The 23,085-nt window shown below is 39.0% G+C and overlaps 3 protein-coding genes across 7 annotated transcripts in view; 1 reads left to right on the top strand and 2 right to left on the bottom strand.

The window, feature by feature from the left end:
- Positions 1-5,799, top strand: part of rgl2 (ral guanine nucleotide dissociation stimulator-like 2) — a 29,612-nt gene extending 23,813 nt beyond the window's left edge. For both annotated transcript variants that reach the window (XM_014974352.2, XM_014974353.2), the window contains 8 exons: positions 1,488-1,574; positions 1,651-1,683; positions 1,870-1,991; positions 2,063-2,149; positions 2,911-3,004; positions 3,163-3,387; positions 3,590-3,704; positions 3,950-5,799. In XM_014974352.2, the coding sequence (XP_014829838.2) occupies positions 1,488-1,574; positions 1,651-1,683; positions 1,870-1,991; positions 2,063-2,149; positions 2,911-3,004; positions 3,163-3,387; positions 3,590-3,704; positions 3,950-4,128 (942 nt within the window). In that variant the 3' untranslated portion in view covers positions 4,129-5,799. The remainder of the gene's footprint in view (positions 1-1,487; positions 1,575-1,650; positions 1,684-1,869; positions 1,992-2,062; positions 2,150-2,910; positions 3,005-3,162; positions 3,388-3,589; positions 3,705-3,949) is intronic.
- Positions 5,800-5,909: 110 nt separating this feature from the next.
- On the bottom strand, positions 5,910-16,600 carry dnase2 (deoxyribonuclease II, lysosomal). Of its 4 annotated transcripts, none has more exons than XM_014974355.2 (7): positions 16,433-16,600; positions 15,189-15,286; positions 14,893-15,064; positions 12,321-12,423; positions 11,929-12,093; positions 9,060-9,278; positions 5,910-8,974 (listed from the first exon to the last, which is right to left on the bottom strand). In XM_014974355.2, exons 2-7 carry the CDS (start codon positions 15,284-15,286, stop codon positions 8,601-8,603), a joined length of 1,131 nt encoding a protein of 376 aa, XP_014829841.1. In that variant the 5' UTR covers positions 16,433-16,600; the 3' UTR covers positions 5,910-8,600. The 4 variants fall into 4 exon arrangements, with proteins under 4 accessions (XP_014829841.1, XP_014829842.1, XP_014829840.1 ...); XM_014974356.2 differs by lacking the exon at positions 16,433-16,600 and adding an exon at positions 15,829-15,954; XM_014974354.2 differs by lacking the exon at positions 16,433-16,600 and adding an exon at positions 15,655-15,805.
- A 2,134-nt stretch (positions 16,601-18,734) lies between these two features.
- gpsm3 (G protein signaling modulator 3) lies at positions 18,735-22,813 on the bottom strand. The gene is made up of 5 exons (XM_014974364.2): positions 22,392-22,813; positions 21,566-22,003; positions 21,088-21,253; positions 20,638-20,885; positions 18,735-20,534 (listed from the first exon to the last, which is right to left on the bottom strand). Exons 2-5 carry the CDS (start codon positions 21,983-21,985, stop codon positions 20,394-20,396), a joined length of 975 nt encoding a protein of 324 aa, XP_014829850.1. The 5' UTR covers positions 21,986-22,003; positions 22,392-22,813; the 3' UTR covers positions 18,735-20,393.
- Between the last annotated feature and the right edge of the window lie 272 nt (positions 22,814-23,085).

Genomic DNA, 23,085 nt, shown 5'->3' with positions numbered 1-23,085 from the left:
ATTTCAGGTGGATTTTAAGGCTTGTGGAAGCGTGACTGTTACAGTACCTTCAAAAGTTATCACACCTCTTGCACTTGTTCCACATTTTATTGAATTAAAGCTAAACAGTAAAGGAAGGAAAATGATACATCCTTTTTTTAACAAACAAAAATCTGAAATGTGAGACCAATATATAAAATCCAGTGCGACTGGAAGTCACCTGCAGAGTCCATCTGTTTCTAAAAAAATTGTAAGAAAAAATGCAAGAAATGAATGCAAAGTTCTGTTAAATTTTTTTGGTCTACAAGCAAAACACTTGGTGTGTTAGAAAGTCAACTTCAAATTATCTGCCTCGAGGCTTCATTAAATTAAGTTTTACTGTTTAGCACGCCGTGTTCGGACCAGATTATTATTTGTGTTGCGCAGCGCTCTCACTGCCCCCAATGAGCTCCTGACGAATGCTAAGTGCTATTAGCATTTACAGAGGGAGACGGCGAGGAACGAAAGAAGAGAAAGAAAAAGATGAAAGTTGTCAAAAGTGTGGGATTACTTTCAGCTACATATTTTATACTAATTCAGCTTTTTTGTACTGCGAAACTGAATTGGCGTTTCACAATAGCAAATACCTCAGCAGGAAACATTCACTACATGCATTAAGCTCGTTCATGTGTGCTAATAGGAGACATTTTTATTTCCTTTTAAAAGATGCTTAACTTTTATCTGTGATGGTTAGAACATAATCTGGCATGACAGGGGACAATACTGCTGCATAAACAGATTTCAGAATAAGAGCTTGAATGTAAACGTCTAACTGCTTGAAGGAAAAATATATAACCGAAACTTCAACACTGGTGTCGAACTTTATTCAACTTAAAGTAAATTAGCACTTTAGAATCTAAAAGGTAAATGTAAAGGTAATTTTATTAATATAGCACACTTTCAGCAAGAAGGCAATACAAAGTGAATTAAAAGGAAAAAGTAAAAGATAAAAGAATCTATCTGGATAAATTAAATTAGGGGAAAGCTAAGTGTGTCAAATGTTTTTAAAGTTAGCAAAAATGCTCCAGTGCTAAACGAAAGCAGAAGTTTCAGCATGTCAAAAAAAAAGTGTGAAAATGTTTATGTGGTATATTTTTTTTTGAGATGTTGCATATGTACATATTCAAATTGCCACAAAAATCCACTTTTCAAAGGTAAAACAAAGTTTTAAAGCAGGATACTATTCTAACAATGCTAAATGCTGTGTTAAGTCATTGATAGTGAGGTCTGTAGCTGAACTGCGGGTGGATCGGTGGTTTTAAAGAGGGTCCTTGTAGGGAATTGAGCAACCAAGTGAGACAGTGAGCTGTGATGTTCGCTCCTGTGTGTTCAGCTGAATTCTGAGCCACCCTGTGAAAAATAGCTGCAGGCAGCTGCTCTGAAATTCATCTGTTGGTGGGCTCTTTGGGTTGTGAATGAGAACCTCAGGGGGGACTAATGAAAAATGTGTCCTTTTTGTTTCATCCCAGTCCAACGCTCAGGGCACCGTGCCCTACCTGGGAATCTTCCTCACAGACCTCACCATGCTGGACACGGCGGTCAAAGACCGGCTGGATGTAAGTTGATCTCATCTGTGGGATCCATGTAACAGCACTCAGGCTGACCTAACGCATCCTGTCACTCCCTTTGCAGAACGGCTACATCAACTTTGACAAAAGGAGAAGGGTAAGTGACACAATATGCAAAATATATTTCTCTCTGCTACAAATAAAGGGGGGTTAAAGTCTAAAACGAGTGGAGCAGAAATAGAATCAGAGCAGGAAATAGTTATGGTTCTTAAAGCAGCTGCCGTGGATATGTCAGCTGTTTTTTTTTGAGAAACATTGTGGTGATAAAGTTCTTTGTTAACAGGAATTTGAGGTTTTAGCTCAAATCCGGCTCCTGCAGTCTTCTTGCAAAAACTGCGTGTTTGACTCCGACGAGGCCTTCTCACAGTGGTACCACAGCGTGCCCACACTCACAGAGGAGCAGAGGTACGCTTTTAGGAGCATTTAAGATTTGAAAACATCCAGTTTATGCTTTACTGACTGATGTCTAATTGTAGTTACAGACTGTCCAATGAGATTGAAGCACCCACTGAGCCGAGTCCTCGATCTTTGATGCCAACAGTCATCATCACCCAGTGCTCAGAGTGAGTTACCATGAGGGGATGGCGGGTCTTTATTGATGCAAACGCCTGTTTTATAATGATTTCTAAAGCTCATTTCACTGGGAATCGCTCACCATTGTCAGGATTAAGTGGATTAATCATATCTGATTATAGTGGGGAGCAAAGTGGTTTCTTCTGTTTTTGATTTAAATGTTTCAAATAAGATTCATAATCTTGTATAACATAGATAATTGTAGTAAACAGCAAAAAAAAAACCCAAAAACACTGTTTTTAAAAACAATTTCATTTATTAAGGTAAATAAAAATACAATCCAATAAACTTTGACCCACTGTTCTGTACAGAGATGTTTCAGTTGAACCAAACTGGAGGTTTTTGAGCATCAATGTCATGTTTAAGGTTACAGAATGTCAGTCAGGTTTAAGCCCAAACTTTGAACAACATATGAACAGAAGTACAATATCTACGAACATGTAAATTATAACGTCAAAATGAAATGCTGTCGTCAGATTTAATTTAGAAAAAAACTTAATTGTCCCACAGAGGGGAAAATCAGGTTCACAAATAAATCTGATAAATAAATCTGCTCCAGATTTTGATCCCAATCTGAAGCAGATTGGGATCAAACTCACAGCTAAAGGAGTTTAGCTTTGAGTTAAACTCAAAGCTTCAACTTTGATACCTGCAAAGTTGAAGCAGGTTTCTTTTAGTTTTCCAGAATGTTTTGTATAAATTCTGTTTCTGGTTAATTGATGAAGTTTGATGTTTTGCTTCTTGTTTCCAGCCTGAGCAGCTCCCGGACCAGCCTGGCTGGAGACGGCGACAGCCTCTTCGACTTTCACTCTCCAGTCAATAACTTTCTCTCCAAACTCACAAAGGTAATCCACTAATGCTTATTATTAGAAAAGGTCAGGTTTGCATTTATATGAACTCATTTCACAGACGCTGCATTCAGAGCCAACTCTTTTTTTCTTTGGCTTTAGTTTCCTGTATCTTGAAGATTTCCCCTCTGAAATTATGGTTATTTGTGTTGCAGCACATGAGATCTCCGTCGGTTTCCTGTCTGGACGTCGACACGTCCCCTCCGACCAACGAGTCCACCCCCATCGCGCTGACCCCAACCACGCCCACAAAAACGCACCGCAGATCAGCCTCCTGCGGCAACAACCTCCCCAGCAATGTCCCGGGGTCGGGGCCCGACATGCGGATCATCAGGATACGGATGGACCTGCAGGATGGGAACCTGTACAGAAGCATACTGGTACAAATCTCAAAGCCATTTCACTCTAATTCACATCAGCAGTGAGTCGGCCTGAATTATCCGCAGCACGCTGCACTTAAAGCTGACTCTCCGTGGTAATGATAGTCATCAGATCAGATCCTCAGGACACATCAGAGCCGCCGTATCATTAGTGCAAATCAAGCTGTACTGGTGTCACAGTTACGCTCTGTTTTCCACTTAGGTTACCAGCAATGACAAGACCCCCTCTGTGATCAGCTCTGCCTTGGAGAAACACAATCAGGACCCCACACAGGCGTCCAGATATGAGCTGATACAACTTCTGCCTGAAGGAAAAGGTACAAAAAAATGTTGTTTACTTCAATGATTATTAAGCTCAACAATTCAGCAGTTTTACTGTAAATAAGGGCATGATAAAAGTTTAGTTCTGGGATTTTGATCTGGTCCTACTGGGTTCTAAAGTCATAAGAATAATACATTTTATATGTAATACCCTTTACATAAATAATGTCTAAAAACAGACAATAATATCAACTGGAAACAGTTTTTCCTTAAATACTTTGTCTCTCTTCTGTTAACTCAGAACTGGTCATCCCGGCAACAGGAAACGTCTTCTATGCCATGACATCATCCAGTGTCGACTTCCTGTTGAGAAGGAAAGGCGGGAACACCCCGGTTGGCTCGCCGATCACCACGGAGACGAGCGCTACTTTTCCTCGCATCAAGGCCAAAGGAAGGAGATTGGTCCGGACTTTGTTTTGACACAAGCTTTGTCCTCTCCAGCAGTTTTTTTTCTCTCTATAAATGTGCAAAAAAGACAAATCTACACATGCCTGTTCTGCAAAAAACACAAAGGACATCTGCTGCTGAGGAACCGGGCCAGTTCTCCCAATTGCTAGCCAATATGCATTACTAAATTAAACTGGGAGGGAAGGGCTGATGGAGGCCTTTAACTGAGGGAATCAGGTGCTTCGGCCCGGTCATCCAGCATTCAATGCTTCTGTTTTTCATTCCAACTCAGCAGGATTTGTAAGCACAGATGTGTAGCGAAACACTGAAGCATGTCCCCGAGACATATAAACATGTTTTGTATATATTTATACACCTTGTCTGTCTGTAGGATGAGAGAAGCTCCTAATTAATCTGAGAAATCCTGTTTGTGCATTCCTGTTAGACTCCAGAGAGCTCAGACAAAATGAATTGTTTCATTTCAACCTAAACAAAAAGCTGCAACAATCAGACATTTATTCAACAGAGGTATTTTTACCAACTCTGCAGCTCAAATGAACTTTCTGGGCTCTGTGGGAACAGAGTCAGAAAAACAGTTTCTTCTCCGACTGGCTTTCTGCACACTCATCCAGCAACATCCAGACAGTTCATCTGCAGGTCGTCCATTACCCAGAGAGCCAGACGTTCCTCCAGCTGAAGCTGCTGTTGACCAAAGTAAATCATTATTTACAAAAGGGAGAAAAGATTTGTTCTGCTGGATGTCTAAAAGCAAGGAGCGACCAATCATTTCTTCATGTTTTCCTTCTAAGACATTCTGACTCTCTGGTGATCTTTCAAAGTCGCATTAATCAATTCTTCTGAAGACCTTTCTTTTGGATTTTGACTTTTTAAATTTTTTTTTACTTGTCTTCAGTCCTGTATTTGACCATTTCAGGTGTTTATGGTTAAGTCACTTTAAACATAAAAAAGGCTAATTTCAAATTGAATCTACGGGGAACTGGAAGCCTCAGAGTCGTGTTTCTGAAACGTTAAGAGATTACAGGGAGCTCTGGCTGCTTGGAAGGAAATATGTAAGCAAGGGTGAGGATTAAAAGTTTTTCACAGCACTATATGCAAGTAGATCGATGTATTAAATTGATATAGTACAAAACTGAAGTTTCCTCTAAATTCTAGTGGACAAAAACAATTCCTGCAGCTTTAAATTAACTTCAAGCACTTTACAAAAAAACACGTTGCTCTGCTTAATCAGCATAAAACTTAAAACAGGAAGAAAGTTTTTCCAGAACCAAACAGCTGAAATGTTCGGGTCTAACGGGTTGCCAGGTTGGTTCCCCTCTGAGCTTTCTTTATTTTATAGTGAATGTTCAGCAGCTTGAGTTTAATCTGAACCTGTGACCTCTGGCCTCTACGCATCATTCCCAACGCTGATGAGGCCTTCTGATTGGCCGAGGCTCGGGAGGGACTGTGGGGGACCAGACAGAGGATTCTGGGTAATACTACATGACGTGCAGGTGTGATGATGTTGCTAAAGACTGTTTTAGTGCCTTTTTCTGCTTGGTGCTCACCTTTCTCATTAGAATGTATTCAGAACACACAGGTGGCGGAAACGCGGCCTCCTCCAGCGCTGATCCATTTCACATCACTTATTTATGCACTACATGTCAGATGTCCTATTTTGTGGTAATAAACTTACTTTTATATGGATTTTGGTGCTTATGAGTGAGATTTGTCATGCTGTTGGCCTTTTCATAAGACAGTTAAATTCAGCTCCATGCATCATGTGAGAAGTGACATTTCAAAGACACGGTGACGTATGAAGTCAGACACCTCCGCAGAAGCTTTTTTTTTTTATTATTCAAATTAAAGACAGCCAGCATCTTTATCTACAGGAAAAATCAAGGTCAGACTGAAGACGGAGAAAAAGCACTTCACAGATCGTTTGACTTGATAAACATTCACAGAGAAGTAAAAGAAAATCATCAAACCTGAATCTTTTCTGCCCCTGATTTCTTTCCAGAATCCTAAAAATAATAATGAAAGAAATGATCCACGTGCTTTTCAAGAAGCAGAGCATGTCAGTCCTCCAGAGAACACCTGCATGCATGAGTGGAAAAACCTCCTTACAGAATCTGCTCTCATCCATTTGCAGGAGAGTCTCTTCAGTTTCAGCAGCTGTGAAAAACACTTCAGCTTTCGCTTTTATTATTTTTAAAGAGACACTTTTATGGGTTTTGTTCTGTTTTCTCCTAACCTCTCCAGCTTGCTGTCAGATTTAAAAACTCGTTCTCCTACTGCACGGCTCCATTTGCATAAAAAAAAAAAAAAAAAAAAAAAATCATACTGAGCATTTGAAATGTTTTTGCCAAGAAAGCATGAACTGAATGTCTCTCTTTTTGAGACGCACACTCTGTGGCTGTTTGCTGTTTACTCATTATAAATGTAATTTGCTTTAAAAACAAACAATTTTCAGTTAAGTTGAATTGCTGTTCGGGGCTAATGATGTTCATCTGAGCTGCATTTTTAGGATCAGTTCAGTTATTTGCACTTTTTAAAAAAATTAAAACTGAAAGATACATCCTGAAAGCTGAATGTGTGACGTGTGCCATTCTGGTGCATCTTTATGGCATTTTGCAGGCCGTTACTGCCACCTGTTGATTACTGGAATAGTAAAACAAAGGAGAAAAAAATCAAGCAAACAAATGTTTGACCATAAACTCCATGAACTCACCACATTGAAGTATTTAAAAAACTAAGCATTTTTACAAATAACCGTTGGTTTTTAGGGATGATGTGTGAATTTTAAGAGGCTACGGGGAATATAAGCTACAGAGGAGGATTTTCTCTTACAGTGTACAGACTAAACCTCAGCAGCTTACAGTTAAACCAGTGTAAACTTTTACTCCTTTAAAACTCTTAAAAAAATAATGTCCTCCTAGGCACCACATAATATACAAAAGTAGCTAATTTTTACAAATTTGCAATTGGAATAATTACATTAGACTTTTAAATTACATTCTCTGTCAGAATGGCCTGATTTGGATATAATTTGGTTTAAATGGAGACCAGTGATGAAGATGTGCTGTAAGAAAGTAGAAAGTAGCTGCAGACAAAGGGCCAAACCAAGTCCATCTCCATCCTACCAGGAAGTGACCTCTGTTGACCTCTGCCTGCTGCCTGATGCATTGGATCCTCAGTAGTTCAGTATGAAGTTGTACCACAGAGAAAGAAAACAACTAGGAGAGCAAAGTAAAAACTGTTTCTGCTGTTTGTTGAATCACTTCAGGCTCAATCAATCAAAGGGCTTAGTCGTCATGGCTACCTATTCCATCACCTCGGTAACAGCAATCCATGCATTTCCAGCTGGAAATAAAAATATTTTGAGGCTTTTTTTTAATTTATATACAGAAAGAAACTAAAATCAAATCCATAATTTTCCAGATTTCTGCAGCAGGAACCCTCATCTTTTGGTGTCTGCTGTTTTCTTCCTGTTTTGACTGTCAGATGCTCCAGTAACTGCCAGGAAAAGCTGTGATGCCACAGGCTTGTCCTCTCTGTTACTGTGTAAAACCTGCCAGCTCCAAATCACTCTCACCTCCATCTCTGGTTTGCATTTTCACCAAATTATGTCCAAACTATGGCTGTCAATGCTAACGCATGCGATTAATCTGAAAATTTTAAAGTATTGATATTGCATAACATAGATTAATCAAACTACTATTTTGAGGGCTACATCGTTCACAGCAGTGGATTATGGATTTGACACGGGGAGTGACAAATCACAGTGACAGTTTTCCGCAACAGCAGCAAAGTCGAACATTCACAACTTTCTTGTGTTGTGTCGCTAACCCACATTTGCACAAAGTTACGTACGAGCTCAAAATTTCAAATGTACAAATTACGCCACAAGTTAGGCTGGATGAGGAGAAGCAACTATTACCTCATTGCACATCTTCCACAGGATATGAACAGACAGACATTTCTAAATTAATGTTTAAAACAAATGTCTTCCTTCAAACCTTCCTGAAGATAAAAACCTGGAAAACTGAGACGACAAAACTTTTTTTTGGTAGTTTTCGATATGGGCTGTTGCCCAGGGCAGCATCAGGAAGGGGTGGGGGACCCAAGAACCAGAAAATAAAACATATCTGTCATCAGCTGGCTCCTGAAAATGTTTACCACTGCTTGTATTCATGTGTAGTGGAGTAAGTTCCTTAGTTGTTGTTGAGTACTGCTTACCTGCTTTCTGCCACAAAAAAAAACAAACAAAAAAAAACCTAAATAATTGATTCCATTTTGACTGGTTGGATTGAAGTTAGGCACAGTGATTAATGCAATTACTGTCAGAGTGTGATTAACCTGATTACATTATTGAATCGACTGACAGCACCAGTCCAAACGGGACTCTGTTTTTTGTGTTTTAAAACTGACTCCCAGCATATCAAGCGTGTTGAAATATTTCCCATAAGCCCCTGAGCCCAGCGTTATCGTATAGCTCTGCGGACTCTTCAGCACTGTATCATTCCTCCTCCACAGGCCTCGCACTCCAGCGCCGCCGTCCGGTAAGCCTTCCACACCGTCGGGTCCTGAAGACACACGGTGCCTCCTCCACGCCGTTCCTCCGCCTCGTTCCTGTTTATGTCCCCCACGCACACCCAGCCGCCGCCTCGCGACCCGTCCCGCGCTGCCCGTAGGCTGACGGCCCACTTGGAGTGGTCCTGCGTGGCCTTGAAGGTGAACGTCTGCCCTGGGTTGATGCTCTTGATGTCCAGGACCTTCCAGCCCAGCGAGCAGTTGGAGGGGAGGATCCCAGTGGAGCGCACCCAGAACTGAACCAGGAGGTCTGACTTGAGGGTGGGCGCCACCCACGAGTGGTAGAGGTCTGACGGAGGAGCAGAGAGAGGAGAGGTGAGACAACGAACCTGAAGCTTTAGAAATTGCTCAAGGCTATACAGCAGAAGCAGCACCGTCATCGAACTTTGCTCCTTTGGCGAAGCTGATGAAGTCGGTGCCGCCTGTCGAGGTCAGAGTCACGCTGCGGTTGGACACAGTTTTCACATGTGGAAACATCTGAGAGGACAGAAGGTTTTTGTTGCAGACAGCCGCCAGAGCTGGGACGGAGGACGCCAGGGACTCCGGGACGTCACAGTCATACACGTTAGGCTGATTGATCTGCAGCTGCTCTCCTGTGGCACAAAGCACATTCAAGTCAATGGACTGAACAATAAATTAATAACAATACATACTGCGAATAATTTCATCAAACTCCAATCCAGAACTGCGCAGCATTCTGGGGGATGTAGGCAGAGGAAAGGTTTTTAGCTGCTCAACCTGTCACAGGCAGCCAAGCAAGTTTGTGGCATCAACTAACTCACTTTTTAGTTACCTAGCAACTCACTGAATCTTTGGTTACCTAGCAACAACCTGTTGAGTTTCCAGGTTGTTATGCAGCAGCAGTTTAAGGTTTCACCACCTTGCATCACAACTGCTTAAAAATGAATACTAACTGTGTCGCAAAAAGCGCTGACCTTTGAGAATTAGATGCTGTTTTGTTCCAATTGTAAACTACAGCTATTTGTTATTTTTAAGATATTTTATTGAATTACTAAATACTTTTGAGTTATTTTCAAGGGTTATTTGTAGGTTAATCATTTTTTTTTATTTTTTTTATTTGATTTTGCTGTTTTTTAAATCAGTTAGGGAGAACTGTGGGCCATTCCTTTAATTAAAGGATCTAGTATAACAACTCTTTGAGATTTCAATTGGCAATATAAAGAACTTTATAAATACAATGAATTATTATTATTATTATTAATATTAATAATTACAATAATGATAATAATAATAATTATTATTAATATTAATATTAATAATAATAATAATAATAATAATAATATAGGACTTTTTTTTTACCAGAGCAGAAGCAGCAGAAAACAATAGCAAACAGAGCCGTATTTGTTACTTGTCAAACTGTAAAACACAACTTTAAACATTCGACAAAATATTCCCACAGTGCAGAAGTGGCTGATTGGATTTGGATGCTTGGCTTAATAAACATTTTAATCACCACTAAACCTACAAACAGGAATATCTGTTTGAACATTCCTCTAAATGAATGCATTATCCCTAATTCAGATATAAAGGAACTGTGTAAGAACCAAATGGCCTATTTTGGGAAAGTATTGCATGTTTGGACAGATGAAAGTTCTGGTTTGATCAAACTTTGGTTTAGGCCCAATAACCTGAGCAAAGCAATAAAACTAGTCGTGCTTGCAAAATAAGATCACTGCAGTAGTGATTTAATTATCAAAGCACAACAGCTTTGCCTTTAATTAAATAAATTGAGTTTTTCCTAAGTGGTATATTGGTTCAGGACAAAATAAATGAAATAAAAAGTTAGGCTTGATTAAATTTGTTACTGAAACTACACAAGTTTCTGTCAGCTCAACAGTTTTTCATTTATAGGTGGCATCCCTGAGACGATTACAAAGCAAATTCCAACAGCAGCAAAGCAGTTTTCTGTATTTTTGTGTAAATGAAATGCTGCAGGTGCTGATAAAAACAAAGCTCTGTCTCTGCTGTCTGACCAGATGCCCTCTGCCTGTGTGTCCACGTTTTCCCCGGACGCCCAGAACATCTCAGCTGGAGAGGCGAGGACGTGATGAAACAAATCCCTGCCGCAGCGTGAGGGCCGCGATCGCTATGGTTACACACCTCCGTCTAATTACATTATCCCCGGCTCTGCCATAGCAACTGTGCCAACGGCTGAGTCTGCCAGCGATCTGCGGCGGCGGCTGAGTGACACGGAGACAACACCTGTTTACACTGATTATGCTGTTGTGTCATTACCTGACCGGACTGCTAAACACAACATTAGAAATCCTTTACTAAAAGCAGCAGCTTTTAAGGAACTACAATATGATTTAAAACAGCTGGCAAACATATAGTTTTTGTATTGTTCCTTAAGAGGTTTCTCTTTGAAATATTTAAATAAAGAACATTTATTCTTGCTGAAACACTCGCTCAGACATCAGAGGTCTAATAAAGTTATGGATTGACCCAGTTTTTACCGACACATTTAGCTAAGAATCCAATCTAAATTGAATCTTCAGACGTTTTAGGCATGTTTCAAAAATGATAGTTATTTCCCAGATATGATGAGTTTCCTTGAATGTTGCATAAAACTGTAAAACGTTTATTTTACAGAAATAGACTTATGTTTATACTGGTATTTTTAGAGAGTTGAACAAAGATAAGCATTACAGTCTGCTGTTCAGCAGCAACAACTTCTGATTTCTTTTTAAAGTGTTTCTACTTTGACACAAAATTAAAATCCCTCCAAACTCAGAGGAAACATGTATCATTATATGCTTATGAGATGCTTGTGAGAGAAAACAAAGTCAAACCTAAATGTTTGTGCCGTTTCCCCTCAGCGCTCCTCCTGTTCTCACCATCTGAACCGTCATGCATTTAAATGTCCTCCTTTAGTTACAACTTCATTTAGGGGAACAACTTTGAATCAGAGGCCGGCCAAGTTGTGCAGAGAGGCATGAAAACATTAAATACTCTCATACTCTTTCCTTCTTCCTCAATAACACCACATCTTGCTTTCATTTTCAAATTGTTCATATCTGTAATATTCTGATTTAAGTGGAAAATCTTGGCTCCATCTGAGAAATTTCATTTTTTATTTAAGTTCTAAGCTACGAAGACAGAGAGGATACATCCTGTTTTCTTAAAGGTGCAGCACACCTCCTAAGTTCTCCATAATAATACAGGTCAGCGTTCTGGGAGAGGCTCAGCTTTCCAGCATAAAAGCCTCGACTCCAGTCTTACCGATGGTCTGGAAACGTTCTAGCGGGTAGGTGACGCAGATGAAGTTCTGCCCGTTGTTCACTCCACTGCTGGGATAGTAAAACTGCCCTTCCTGTCGCTCAGGGGGGAAGTGAGGGGTGCTGTGCACCAACCAGAACCCCTGATTTTTATCCAGCAGAACAACACCTGAAGGCCAGAGACGATAAAAGTGTTAGTAAATTAGCTTACAGACAATGAACAGGAATACATCAGGTGAGGCTCTGTTTTGTACCAGGTGAGACTGTCAGATACTTTATTAGCAGCAGGATACCTCTTCTCTGCATGAGTTTATGTCCAAATCGGATTATTCCCTGAGGCAGCTGAACTGTTTTCCACTCTGTTTCTGAACACTGGGTGACATTGAGGTGCCTGACCTTTCGTGTGACCTTTGCTGCTCCCGCTGCCTTCAGCCCATCTGCCACCAAACTCCCCAGAAGGCTGCTGGTCGTTGTACAGGATGTACGCTACCTCCGAGTTCTGTGAAAACAAAAATGTTTTCTTTAAATCACCGATTCTAAATTTACACAATAATTTTGAACGGATCAAAAACTGAAAACAACCAAATAATTATTCAAAAAATGATATTTTCTAAGTCTCAAAGAGAATCTGTGCCATGGACTGATAGTGGACGAGATCTCAGAGTATGGTCATGTCAACAGCCTCCAGGTCTGATGTTTCAGTTCAGCAGAAGATGCAGTTCTGTTGGAAAACACTCGACTGGTTTGCAGCACAGTTTGAATTGTCTGGAACATCTCAGGCATCTCATTATAAGGCTCTGGACGTCATTTTTGGAGGAGACCCAGAGTTTTCTGGATGAATTATGCATCCCATCTGGCCTTGAAAGCACATGGGAACCCCTACGAAATGTCTCTGGGTTTCTCTGTGTGACCTGTTTTCTTCACGGTATGGTCTCTGTTGAGCAGAAACCAAAGGATGGACAAACAGGATGAGTTTAAGGAATGAACATTGAACTTTGCTTCGTGACTTTTACCGGGATTAAGAATAAACCGGCCCAATCCAAACAGAAAAGCACATTTTCACTTCTCCTATTGAGTGTCTTCATTTTAAGACACTCAAAAGCCGCAAGCATGGCGGTCAAAAATATGCTTAGCACCATGGTCAGTTTACATCTTAAAAAAGGGAAGTCGTACAGCTGCAGATGAAATGCAGAAGCAGACAGGAACTTATCTGAATGCCTTTTTCTGATCCCCAACACTTCACTTGTCAAACTGCAGACTTTAGAGCAACAAACGTGCAAAAATTAAAAAATTAAAAATTAACAATATTCTGGGATCTACTTTTGTAGCATTAATAAATTTATAAATTGTATCATTTTATAAGTAAATGAAGATTTGTTTAAAATAATCAGGTTGTTTTTCCTGGTGGAGGAAGATAGTGCACCAAAACAGTCAGAAACATTTTCTGTTTAATTATTTCCTACCTATAGATTTGTTTTTGTGATAATGTTTGAAGTACAAAAGTAGTAGTTTGGTTTAGTTATCAAACCAATTGAAAAACTACAGAGTGAACAAACATGGCACACATGAACCATTTTCTGTGGTTCCTGGTGGATTTCTGGTCTAAATAGCAGGAGATTATTTTAAAACACACTGTAATGCTCTAAAACTAGGTCTGATATAAATGTGTCTTTAAGGCACATGTAGCACCATGCAAAAGGTCATTTCTTCATATTTCCTTCCCAAGTAGTCAGACTATCTTGTAACCTTGTAAAATAATCTTGGTAACTTGAGATTTCTGATTTGCAGCTTGGTGTAACTTTGAATCTACTGTTTGATTTAAACATACCTCAGCAAAGGGAGGAACTGGGAATCTGAACAAACCTGTTGTTTCTTTTGATGCACAGCCTCCAGATGGCAGATTTAAAGCTGTATGAGCGAGAACATGTCTGTGGGCTCTCAGAGGCAAAAATCAACATATGGATGATTAAAATGATAAGATTCAAGTCTGATGTTACAGAAGTACCAAAAAACAAGAAATCAAGTCTACTATAAAGCCAGCAGAATGTGAAAATTGCACTGTGTTATTTATTTTTAGATACTTGGAATTGGGTTCTACTGAAAAATATGGCACCATCTACACTTACTGCAATAAATCTTTATTGAAGTACCAAAATCTCTGATTGAATTTACTTTACTTTGAAAAATTAACAATTAATTTAGTATAATGGTGTATTGGAGATTTCATTTTTAAATACGAGAATAAAGTCATAATATTATGGCAATAAACTATTAGTAGAATAATCAATTCAAAGTCCTGCTACTGAGAATAACTTGATGCTGATGTGTTAAAAGATTAAGCATTTATTTATTTGTTAAACCAAAACAAAGGTCCTGCTAAAAACACAGAGACTTGTGTCAGCAAATAATGTCGTGGGCAATATTTCTTTGGTCATTTATCAGGAAATAAAGCTCAAAGACATACTTGAAAATATCCTATTTCATTTTATTTTTTTCAAGCAAGCTCTGATTTAATTGCCGTTATGTAGCCTACCCCACAACTGAAACACACCTCAGGCATGATGGAGTAAAAGAGAAGAAGTAGAAACTACAGTACAGAAAGTGTACTGCAAACACTTGACACAAAAAACTTATTCTATGGTATTATTGCATCAGTGCAACATAATTTATTTTTTGCATCCACTTTCTATGCCACTGCTTTTAGGTCACACTTTAAATTAGATTAGTTTTTATGAGACTGTTGAGACGGTAAAAACTGAAATATCTGCTGCCTGCGGCCGTTTTTCACTTGGTGGAACCTGAACATGTGAATATGAAGGAAGTGAAAACTGCTTCATAATTCATTTTTGAAGAATGCTGACCTTCAACTATAGGTGTTTTTTTCTAAAGAAAGGGATGTAAAACTCACAATTTTTAGCGTCAGCCTCTGATCTGCTGCAGATAAAAAGGAAACCTGATGGTAACCGACCTTTTCCTGTGAGTACAGCTGTCCGACTGTCTGGCCCAAAGCTCCATTGGTGTCGTTCACCGTCACCTTCCCCTCCGTCCATCCTTCACTCCCTTTGTCCAGCAATAAATACGTCTCTCCCTGAAACTCGTGTGTTCTGCCCCCTTCTTTAGGGAGTTTGTACAGGTAAAACCTTGTTTAAACATAAGGGGACAGCAGAGAATTAATACCAGAGAGGCCAAAAGTTACACAGTATATTCAACTATTATTTAAACTTTCAGATTTCTGTGAATTTTGGCAGTGAAATGAATATTTACCAGTCAACGGCATCACCTTGGTCGTTGTAGCAGCTGATTGGAGATGCGTCGCCCCCTGGTGGCGCAAACATTATCAGCAGGGACAGGATCAGAAACATCTACGAAGAAAAGGAGCAAGTTTTCATTGAAAAAATAAATTCATTATGCTGTGAAATTATACGTGCTTTAATATTTTTTAAATAAGAAAATAGATTCTTGTGAATTAAAAAAAAACCCAACACTTTAAAAGTATTTTTGAAATACGAAAATTATTTACAAACGAGTTATTCTTGAGTAGAATAACTAGGATTAGAATATCAGCCGCAAACTGTAATTACAGGAAAAATAGACTGTGTGATTAGAAAAGCATTTCATTAAAAATAATAATTGAATAATTTTAAAAAAACATCACATTTTCTAATGGAGCAGCTCAAATGGAGCTTATAGAAATGAAACAAACAATCATAAAGTCAATATTTTATCCTACCACCGACATTGTTTACCACTTCCTGGTTTCTCTGGGAGACTTTCTTGTTATTTCGCTAAGCAAAGAAGGGCTTAGAAAGTTTTCCAGGCTTCCAGATACTCCTTGAGTAATGCTGTGGTCTAAGTCTTACGCAACCGATGAAGTTTTTAGTCTATTTCATCCTTGTTTCCTAACCTCTAGATTGACTTCAGCACTGCAGCTCTTCCTCCAGGATGATTTCTGAATATGTTCCAGCAGCAGCAGATTTATTAAGTGAGAGCTGATGCTTCTTTCAGGTCCTGTTTTAGTGCTTTGCTACTGTTTTCGTAGGCATGACTTTCATATACTGCTTCGGTAAACAGTTTAAGCCTCACTTCTTCTTTTGATTTGTTAAGTTTTTTTTTTCTTCTACCTTCCTCATCTTTATAGACAAACAAACTGTCCACTAAGCTAAAAGATCTAAAATATCTTGGTTAAAGCTGGGCAAAAACAAAATATAAAACTGTAATCTCCCGAGTTTTCATAGTTTTATTTTAGTGTGGACACTCTAAAAGTGCATGACTTAAACAGTATTTTAATTACTGAGCAAACAAATTATGTAGGAAATAGGCATGTTTAAGATCAAACATAAAAAGCAATACAATAAAGTCTAACTTATGTTCCGTATTATAAACTAATTTAGCATCTAGCTTTGATTTAAACTTTCAGTTCATAAAATCCTTTAGCTGTAACAAGTAAATAAACTACAGCGACGCTCTCGTTGAAAGTTTTAGTCTCATTTAGTCCGGTTTATACAAACCTCAAATAAGTTCGCTTCACTGCTGTCAATTAAAAAAAAAGTCTCAAATAACGAGTAAATAGATTCTGTGACGTCCAAATTTGGTTTCCATCCACATCCTGGTTTTGGTCAGAGCTGCCGCTGTAAACTAATCCCGCGAGGATAGGACAGTGACGTCATCAAAACGCAAACTGCGACCAGAAACAAGCTACAGCTCCAACAGACAGGATTTTTATCAGGAAGTTTAACAACTACAGTTATTGTAGACGCATGCTGAGTACTTTGTCTTGGTTCCGTCTTGGTTTGTGTTTACTGTTAAGTCCTTCTTGGATGCTTCTAATCACATGATCAATCACAAGTTTCCAGGAAGACTCTTTCTATAAATAATATATTTCTATATAACACGTTTTATTTGCTGTGTTATCTTAGGTGTTCTCATTTTTACATTATATTATATTATATTATATTATATTATATTATATTATATTATATTATTAATCCTGCCAGATTCAAAGCAAAATTGTGTAATATTTATTCACATTTTATTTAAAAAATAGCATGATTATTGATTATATTTACATCAATAATTTACGGAAAAAGCTGTATTGCTTTTATATTATTATTTTTGCCATTATCCCAATTTTTAGATCTCTGCAAGTCCTCTATGAGATTCAAGTCAGAATCTGGCTGGACTTCTCCAAAATAGAGATAATGCTTCAAGTCAGAAGAAAACCTAATAGTAATAGTTAAAGATTACATTAAACCTGAATATAGATAATTTTAGACTTGACTGTGTTTGTTAAACCTCACCAAGTTGGGACAGAGTTTATATTCTATATTCAGTTTTATATGCTAAGCTGCTTAGAGTTTTGATCTTGACATCTTCAGCAACTCTATTTTTCATGACAAACAAAAATAGTGAGCTAAATAAAACACACATCTGCAGAATTAAGAGATTACTAAGTCAGACAAATAAATCTAAATAAAACCCGTGTTGACATGACTGATATTTTTTCTTTGACAAGTGACCTTTAATCCTCCTGATGAGGAACAAACTGGCTGAATATACACACCCAACTCTTGGAAGAGCACTTTCTAGCACATTCATCCTAAAAGTGGAACTTAATCAGCTTTTCCTGTTTCATAATATTTGCTGAAATGTGCAGCTTTAGATGTGCTACATGCTCTTCTCCTTTTTCTCTTTGCTGCAAGCATTGCAGGTGGTGGTCAGTGATCTGATATCTTGGCCTAAATCTCCTGTTTGAGGAAGTGACACGGCATCCTCTCGTCACCTCTGACCTCCCCCTGCGTGGGCCGATAACTACTTCCTCAAACAGGTTTCCTCTGAGCTGAGAGGACGCAGTGCAGTGCAGTGCAGTGCAGAGCGGAGAAGGTCACCAGTTTCCATGAGACCCCCAGTAGGTGTTGACATTAAGTGGCCTTCATTATTGCCTGCGGCGTTTTGAAAAGCATGTTGTGACTTAAACAATTTGATCGGTTTGTGATGAGTCACAACCATGCTCTGTTTAACACCAAATACTGCACAGCAAAAATAAAACCAGCTAACTTCAGTAAAACATCTTTGGCACCCTATTTAGATTAATAAACTATACTAAAATTTAATTATTTTTTTACTAAGCCTAATATTTGTAACAGGTAATAAGAAACATGGTATTTGCCATTTATTTCTTTATCATTACAGGAGCAAACTAGAAAATTCAGGAAGTTGGTTAGAAAAACACACCTAAAAGTGCTCCATTTAGCTTGTTAAATATTAACATCCTTATCTTTGCTTTATTTGTTCCTTAAGAGGAACACCATAAGTCATGTTGTTCCACCAGGAATGGTTAAATTCATGTGCAGCTGGATGTTTTTGAATAGATATCAGGAAATGTTCCCATCACAAGGGAATTACTGTTAATAATAAACTTAGCAGTCGATTTTTTTTTCATAGTTTCAACAAAATGCCTTAAAGGGGAATTTCCCAACACATGGATACGATAGTCCATTTCTGACTCCGATTTATGACTAGAAACTCATAATTTTACATTTTTTCCCAGTTTTGACTTTCTGTCTCAAGAGTACAACACGTGCTAAATACTAAGCATCTAATATGTTTTTACTATAATAACCAACAATGGAATCATCACGCCACTAAACACCTCTCCATAATGAAGTGTTATTCTCTGTTTTGCTCAAATTTCAGGCATCACTGCTACTGAAGAAACTATCCTCTGCTGAAATCCAGTAATGGAGTTAGTCCTTTCTTCCTTCTGATGGTAATTTTGAGAAATAAATTTCACAAATCAACAAATCTAATGGCTCAGATGCACATTTGGTTTATTCTGGAAGAGAACTTTCATATATCACTTAAGCACTGCATGACTTTGGATCTCCTCATCGATCTTACCTTGTTGGTAAAAAAAACAATACAGATCAAAATACTTTCTCCTCAACTTCCAAAAAAGCTAGTCTATTCTGATCACATTTGCAAGAGGAAAAAAAAAACTACAAAAATGGTAAACATTTTAGTAGCAATGTATAATACAACTATTTCATTTCCAGGACTTGCTGGAGCTTATAAGTCTCTGTCCTCAGAATCGAAAGGTTACTTTTGAGGGCAACACTTATACTATCAGGAGTTTTGTATCTTTGTACTTTCTCCAATTAGATGGCATATCCTCAAACTGGCTTATTGGATAATTTGGGGTAAATATATACATTTCTGTACCACAAACTCAGAGGTGTCATTCCAGAACATAAAGGGTACTTTAGTAGTAAGCTATATTGTGGGGAAACGCTTCTGAAGCTTTCACTGGAATTTAAAGACAGCTTTCATGAAGCATACAGATTACTTTGTTGAACTAACTGGGTACCTTCAGAGATCAAGCTGTGTTATGAGGCATCCTGTAACCTGGTACTTTCCAGAACATTGTAGTTAGTTTCCAGAACTTAGAGGTTACTTTCAGGAAGTAGAAGTTACTTTCTCTAGAACCTTTAAATTGTAGTAAGCGACTTACTACAATTTAAAGTTATGCTCTGCAACTGAAAAGGTACTTCCTTGAACTATTACAGGGAGATATGTAACCTAATGCTTTCATAAACTTACTTCACAAAACTCACATTACTTTTCAAAACACTAAGATTACTTTCAAGGAGTAGTTAATCAAACTTGGTACTTTGATGAACTTAGAAGGTACATTGTTGGATCTTGGAGGTTACTTTCCAAGTTTTATAAGTTCGTTTACAAAACTTAAATGGTATATTCACAGAAATTCACAGAAAGGAAATGTACAGATTTCTGAAAGTAAAATATGCTGCTCAAAAAAATAAAGGGAACATTTCACTTTAATTTTGTGTGTGGATCCAAATCCAGGCCTCCATTGGTTAATAAATTTGATTTCCATTGATGATTTTTGTGTGATTTTGTTGTCAGCACATTCAACTTTGTACAGAACAAAGTATTCAATGAGAATATTTCATTCATTCAGATCTAGGATGTGTTATTTGAGTGTTCCCTTTATTTTTTTGAGCAGTGTATATATCACAGAAAATATGAGTAAATTCCAGAGAATAACCATAACTTCCAGAAACTAACCTCTAAGATCCAACAAATAATCTATAAGGTTTGGAAAGTAATGTCTACACTCTAAAAACTAACTGTACTCTGAAAAATATCCCTTAGGTTTCAAGAAGTAACCTCCAAGTTTTAGAAAGAAGCCCTAAATGTCCCTCAGAGTACAGGCTGAATTATGTATTGCTGCACTTTTCTTTATTGGAAACAATTCCTAATGTTACATTAAAAGCTTTGTGGCTCAAACATTAGCGTTTTTGCTACAATCTTGACAACTTTAACACTGACTAACATTCAGGAGGAGTTATGGTTGTGAAAACCCTGCTCATCCAGGAAATCAAAGCAAAAAAGAGAGAGGCTAAAACACTCATTGACTCTCACAGCTGGCCACAGTTTCTATTTTGTGTCTCAGGTTTTCAGCAAGCGTGGCAGTTCAGTCCTCTGCTCATCCATTCGCCCGCCCTGCACTTTCAGGAGGAGAGAGAAGAAGTCTTCATCATCCATGGGGCCGGGGGCCCTGCTGCGCTGGTCCTCCAGCCGGCCCTGAGCCTGTGGGTTACAGCAAAGGGAGGAATCAGAATCGACAAGTGGATACACCGGCTATTTCTTTTTAAAAATTATAGCAAAACTCATTATAGCAAATCCTCCTTACTTGTGTTGTCAGAATCATATCATACAGATCATCTTTAGGGGCAGGAACATCTTTGGGGACAGGAACCGGTTCAGGTTTTTTCACTAAAGTCAGCTGCTTTAAGCTGCCTCGAAAGCTTCTACATTTTGGTTTTGGAGCCAGAGAGCCTCCCAGCTGTGCTCTCTGGTCGTCCAGCCGGCGAGCTTGTGCAGTGGCAACCAAGTCAAAAAACTCCTCTTTCTGCAGTGAAGTCATGGAGGAAAAGACAACTGGAAAGAAAAAAAAAGTAATTCAGTGGAGTTTTAACTATCAAAAATGGAGAAACATAAAAGTACTGAAACCCTGCTCATAGGTTTCATAGTTGTTTTTGTTCTTCTCCATCAAAATGAGTCAGAGTCATGTCATGGAAACAGCTGAAACAGCTGCATGAGTTTCATCAGTTTCAGTGGAACCTCATGAGCGCGCTCCCACCTCGGTTAGCCGGTTTCCTGGTATTGGGCTCCGAGTGGCACCTCCTCCTCCTGATCCCGCCCTCCAACCTGAAAGAGCATCGCTGGTCGTTGAGCCGCCTGCCCTCCTGCAGGGTGCAGAGCAGCTCAAACAGCGAGTCTGGGAAGTCAGGGGTTAACCGGTGAGCCTGAGAGGAGGCGGGTAGGTGGAGAGAGACGGAGAGAGGTTTCTGACTGAGTGGCACACAATGTTTGTTGGCACAGCAAAGGAATCCACTCCACTCCTACGTAATCCCACATGATGTGTAACAAAATAAATCTTACAAATTTCCACAAGTGTGTGTGTGTGTGTGTGTGTGTGTGCGTGCGCGTGTGTGTGTGTGTGTGTGTGTGTGTGTGTGTGTTTTCCTCGGACTGAATGCTGTTTAAGTCAATAACATAATAAGTGTTATGATTACCTTCTGAACAACTAATTGATTCAGAGGTTTTAGTTTACCCACCTTTTTTGCATCTTCATCTTGGTTTTTGTCCCCTTCATGTTGCTGCTCAGAGGAATTTTCCTCCTCTGTTTCACCAGCTTGTGTCTGCTCTTCACTTTCATTTTTGTCTAAGTTTAGTCCATCATCTCTCTCCTCACTATCCTCCAGTTTATCAACCTCTGAATGCTCCTCCTCCTCCGTGTTGCTCTGCTGCTTTTCCAACTTTAGCTCCTCTGAATGCGTTTCACTACTCGGTGCAGCTTCATTATTCTCGCCCTCCCCCGGGTGTTCCTCTTTCTTTTCGAGAGCAGAGTCTTCACCACAACTTCGCAAGATGGCATCTGAGCTGCTTGCTGCCTCTCCTGTGGTTGTGTCTCCGTCCTCGGTGATGATGAGAGGTTCCAGCATCTCCTCCACAGAAAATTCAATGTTGCTCTCCATTATTGTGTCTGTCAAACTCTGAGCGGAAGAAACACAAAGCAGATTCTTTGATATAGACGCAAAGCAGACAGAAAACGGTTCCTCTTCTGATGGTTAGGCGGCAGACAGGACATGTACCCTGTTAACAGGCAGGTGTTTACTGGCTTGAAAACTGTTTTTGAAGATTTTTTTTGTCCCTCCTTAAGAAACCAGTTTAGCAAGTTCTCACCTCTTTAAACAGCACTATAAAATCTACACTTCTGTTGTTGTTGTTTTTTTTAACAACTAACATGTATAATGTAGTTAAAAGATTCATATGGACTAGTTAGACCTTAGTAATGAAGATAGTTTATTTTTAAGACTTTAATCCTGTGAGATTCCCCCATAAACATTACTTTTACTCCAAGTTAAGTAAACCGGGTCTTACCTTTGTCGTTTGGACTTTATCTCCTCACAACATCATCTGTTGAACTGACCACAGATGGGGTACAGCATTTTTTGCCTCGTCCTTCGTCTGGTCAATATCTCTATGTAGACAAGAAGGGGTAAAAAAGTCTGCTGTGAAGTATTTCACATACCAGCGCCACAAGCTCTCCCTCTCTCTGTCTGTATTGCAGTCTTCTGTCTCTCCGCTCTATTCTTCCTGTTCCTCTCGCCTCAGCCCACCCCTATTTACATGCCCCACATTTGCCTCATCTGATTGTCATGAACTACGTCTCTAAAACAAACTAAATAGCTCCTGTCATGTACTTGCTTCGGTCCAGGTGTACTCTGAAACAGAGGAGTCTGCAACCTGATCTTAAACTAGGAGCATGCTGAGCCGCTGCAGGCAGCTGCTGCTTAAGCTGCTATGCATTTGAATGTGTCAGGCCCCATTGCAACTTGTTGAAGCACGTACAGCTCTTCTGCGCTTCACTGTTGTGGTTTTGGCTCACATCCTGTTGACTTGAAGCTAAAACGAGAAGTAGAGAAACGAGCCGTATTAAGTCAGATTGTTGTTTCACAAAAGACAAATTAGGCTTCATCTGTTCGTAGTCAGATTTCAATCTTTAACAAGAAAGCAAGCAGTTTCCAGATTATTGAGTCAAATTTTATTTGATCCTGTCCTTTTTTTTTTACTT

Source organism: Poecilia mexicana, unplaced genomic scaffold, assembly GCF_051168715.1.
Source record: "Poecilia mexicana isolate PSO_F unplaced genomic scaffold, ASM5116871v1 scaffold_16, whole genome shotgun sequence".
Classification (NCBI taxonomy): domain Eukaryota; kingdom Metazoa; phylum Chordata; class Actinopteri; order Cyprinodontiformes; family Poeciliidae; genus Poecilia; species Poecilia mexicana.
The sequence above is the reverse complement of the archived record's forward strand: the minus strand, read 5'-3'. Positions and strand labels throughout refer to the sequence as shown.

What these genes read in the sequence shown, in the direction of transcription:
- dnase2 (XM_014974354.2), bottom strand. An exon ending in CAGCAAAGGTCACACGAAAG is followed by an intron (nt 12,094 to 12,320) that starts GTCAGGCACCTC and finishes TCTGGCCTTCAG; the next exon opens with GTGTTGTTCTGCTGGATAAA. An exon ending in AGAACGTTTCCAGACCATCG is followed by an intron (nt 9,279 to 11,928) that starts GTAAGACTGGAG and finishes TTTGTGCCACAG; the next exon opens with GAGAGCAGCTGCAGATCAAT.
- gpsm3 (XM_014974364.2), bottom strand. Translation starts at nt 21,985, where the DNA reads ATGGAGAGCAACATTGAATTTTCTGTGGAGGAGATGCTGGAACCTCTC. An exon ending in CAGGAAACCGGCTAACCGAG is followed by an intron (nt 20,886 to 21,087) that starts GTGGGAGCGCGC and finishes TTTTCTTTCCAG; the next exon opens with TTGTCTTTTCCTCCATGACT. An exon ending in ATATGATTCTGACAACACAA is followed by an intron (nt 20,535 to 20,637) that starts GTAAGGAGGATT and finishes TGTAACCCACAG; the next exon opens with GCTCAGGGCCGGCTGGAGGA.